At 34.3% G+C, this 3,962-nt stretch overlaps 1 protein-coding gene across 1 annotated transcript; it reads right to left on the minus strand.

Moving 5' to 3' along the window:
* Window positions 1–358: 358 nt before the first annotated feature.
* Window positions 359–1,300, minus strand: LOC137012590 (olfactory receptor 52N5-like). The gene has a single exon (XM_067375924.1). It carries the CDS (start codon window positions 1,298–1,300, stop codon window positions 359–361), a length of 942 nt encoding a protein of 313 aa, XP_067232025.1.
* Window positions 1,301–3,962: the final 2,662 nt, after the last annotated feature.

Raw genomic sequence — 3,962 nt, forward strand, 5'->3', positions numbered from 1 at the left:
GGATTTGTGTGACTTGCTGAATGTCTTTTTTTATTATTATTATTTGGCATCATATATTTCTTAATTTCTAATTCAAATATGCCCCTTTATGCTTCATATTTTATTTATGACTTCTTCACCTCTGACCTGAAGCAGGATGTTATTATTAGTGCATATTTTGTAGCGCCACTGTTCACATTAATCACAAGGTTTTTAGCTGATGCCTCCTATGCATATAATGTTATATACAGTAGGCTATTTACAAAAGTAATGTTTAGAATGAACAGAATGCAGACACTGTATATTTATCATTTAAACTTTATCATTAGCACTTAATGAAAAGTTATAATAAAACAAAATATTTGTAATGTAACAAAAATCACATTGAGTTTATTTTACTTTTATAAAAAAGTTTAAACAGTCTCTGTCTGATTTCCTTGGCTTGCAAACCATATATTATGGGATTCAAGCTTGGTGGAATAACATGGAACATTATACTAGATAAATTTCTACTTTCAGCATATGCAGGGAAACGATGAAGAAAAATTGTGGTGAATCCAGAAACCATCATGATTATATAAACAGCCAGGTGAGCACTGCAGGTTTTTATTGCTTTGCTGTTGGTTGCTTTGTTTTTGCTTTTGAAGCATACCATCACTATTCTGAGATATGTAAATACCACACTCCCCAATGAGGACGTTAGTAAAACCACAGTAAAAGTTAATCCATATACATTATTAATCATTGTATTTTCACAGGACAGTTTAAATAGTGAAGCATTGTCACAAAACAGATTTTGAATCACAGATCTGCAGTGAGAGAGACGCACACTGAGGCCGATCAGAATCCCCACCAGCACTACTGCAGCACCCCAGGCTCCTGCCGACAGTTTAACTACCATATTATTGCTCATTATAGTTGGGTATCGTAATGGATTACATATGGCCACATATCTGTCAAAGGCCATGATCATTAGAATAGTGTGGGATGCGGTTCCATACACATGTCCAAAAAAAGCTTGGATAGCGCACTCCGCATATGTGATGTAGCGCTCAGAGGGGTCTGTTAAAATTTGACTCATCAAGCGTGGCAAAAGAACAATTGTCCCTAATACATCATTCAGTGGCAAGTTGCAGAAAAGAATGTGCATAGGTTGATGTAACCTTTTTTCCACTGAGATCTGAATCAAAATTCCAATGTTAGATACTATAATAAATATGTAAGCAAGCAAAAAAAGCATGAATGTGAGATGATTGGACAGATCTGTAACGTGTAGTCCTTCCATTAGGAGTATGCTGTATCTGAATGTCAGGTTGTCCATCTGTGACCTAAACAAAACATATGTTACAGTACAGGGCTGCGTTTTCCAAAAAGCATTGTATAAGCCTATATAGATCGTAGAGACAGCAGATTGTGGTATCAACTTAAGCTTATGATGCTTTTGTGAAACACAGAATAGATAGAGTCAGAACAGGAATTAATGCAGCACATACAGTATGTATCAAATACTTAACAAGAACAGAAGTAACAATGCAAAAAAATAAATAAATAAATAAAAATCTTTACATTGTAATCTTCATATTTTGGCCAAAAATAACATTTTTTGCTCATCTACGCCCGTTTCACACTGCAAGCTTGAGCTGCGCGTGAGCGTAACTAGATCCTCACGAGTATTCACACTGCAAGTGTTTGTACAGCGTCACAGCAGCGGCTCCAAGGCAAACTACATATAAAGTGAGCATTTCTTTACAAAGACAACTATAAATTTGTTTTTATAAGTTGGTCATTTATAAGCTAGTCTTGAAAGTTTGTTAACATGTGGAGTTGTGCAACATTCCCATGTAAACGTAATAAATAAATAAATAAATAAATAAAAGCCTCCTGTTATCCATTGCTGCACACGAATTAAGTAAACTTTGTGTTTTACATCATCTGTTTACAAGGCAGCAAACTTGACGAAAAAATACAGCAAACTCAGGTTTGATTTGGGTAGCCCAAGAGCCTACCTGTCATTGTAAAAACTAAAAGAATGTCTATATATTATATTTTCTGGCTAGTTTACTTTAGTTTTTTATAATACACCATGCTTTCATCCAAACAGAATAATTAAAAAACACGTTTAAATGAGTAAATGTTCTATAAATAGTTTTTATTCTTATAGTGTGTATATATATATATATATATATATATATATATATATATATATATATATATATATATATATATATATAATATATAGTTTTATTTCTGACATAGACAAGTTCTTGTTAAAACACACTAGACATGTAGTTCTGTGCATTTTTAGCACCTTTAGTGTGAAATCTTATTTACTTTGTCCATCAGAAGTGTATTTTCACTTTAATTGAGCGTCAGCAGCGCAGCAAAAATAGACTTGGCGCCGAAACCCCCGCTTTACTGCTGCTCACGCGACGCTCCTGCTTGACGCTGACGCGCTGCTCCTGTGTGACTGGTTAACATGCATGCCGAAAAAAATACGCGTTGCTCACGCTTGGTGTGTGAAACCAATTCTTATAAACTTTTATCCACAGCAGCAGGTATGAATTATTTGATACTTGCTGATAAGGAAAAATAAAACCACCCCTTAACTGTTTACCCCACTGATGCATGTATACTTACCAAGATAGATGATTGATAGATAAATAGTTGTCGCTTTAGTTTAATATATAGTGGCACACAGCTGTTGCATTCCCTTTAACTTGGTGATCATGAGATTCAATAGCAAAACCTTCATTCAATAGCAAAACCTGTTTCAGAGGAGTTGACTTGACCATTTTATATGTGTGTCACATAAAAACTTTTTTTTTTTTTTTTTTCATACCCCAGGGTGTAAAACAACTCTCCTTTGCTGTGATTGGTGGACTACTGATCAGGTTTGCTTGTACTGTAATGTGCTGTAAAGATATTTAGGGATCCAAGCTCTGAAGGAGCTGGAATCCCATTTTGTTTGTACTTATTAAAATCTTTTTTTTTTCTCTCTCTCTCTCTATCCTAAAAGAGTATGGAGAGTATCAGAGAACTTAAATTGTAAAGAGACACAACAGACAGATAAACAATGATAAACAGATTTAATTTAGACTTTCATTCACATATAAACATTGATCAGCGAGCACTCAAATATGGTAAGAGGAAACTCATGTAGGGGAGAGTAGGGCACAACCTAACACTTTTTGACTTTCTCAGTTTGTGTAAATCTACTTAGAGTTCAGGGAATTTATTTTGGTCCACATTAATTTCACACATGTCTGGTACAAATATGTGGCATTGTTTCATTAATACAGTGTATAATTTTTTTTCTTTATTTACCCTGAAAGAAGGGAAGTGAAATGTGACAACATGCCCCATAGGTGGGGCACATTGTAACATGTGATGGGGCATGTTGTAACATGACCATATGGCAGCTAAAATTTTTGTGACTAAAAAATATATATACATGACAAACTAAAATATTTTTGTCAACAAAGACAATAATTATTTGTTTCATATAAAATAGCCTTTTTTTAGAAATTCAAATTTAAATAATTTTGTAGTTTGACAATGAACACTTTCCAAAACACAGCTATACAGCACTGGTCAAAACAATACAGGCAAACAGATGAAGAAACATATTCAGACATTCAGAAAAACACAGAGCTGAACAAAAACACTCCTCTCCCTCCACTCTCAGCTCTCACAGAATACAAGACAAATAGAGGAGCCAGTACAAATGTTGAACATTTCTTGAAACAATATTTTCTGGATGTTCAGGTTCTTCCTCTCAGTCTTTATTCGCCATTTTTCCCCATAGTTTATCAACAGAAATTCATAAAAGTTGATTATGCCAGTTGTATCGTAACTGTATAGAATAGTATAGTTCTAATAGTGGGGCACATTGTAACGCAGGGTTACAATGAACCCTATCTGTGCAACTGGAATTTAAATCTGGTTAGTGTCTTCTGCTAGTCAGTGAAGCATTAAAGAACTAC

The sequence above is a fragment of the Chanodichthys erythropterus genome, chromosome 22 (genome assembly GCF_024489055.1).
Source record: "Chanodichthys erythropterus isolate Z2021 chromosome 22, ASM2448905v1, whole genome shotgun sequence".
Taxonomy (NCBI): Eukaryota; Metazoa; Chordata; class Actinopteri; order Cypriniformes; family Xenocyprididae; genus Chanodichthys; species Chanodichthys erythropterus.

Bases quoted from the DNA above. Each gene is read 5' to 3' on its own strand.
- LOC137012590 (XM_067375924.1), bottom strand. From the start codon at position 1,300: ATGGACAACCTGACATTCAGATACAGCATACTCCTAATGGAAGGACTA.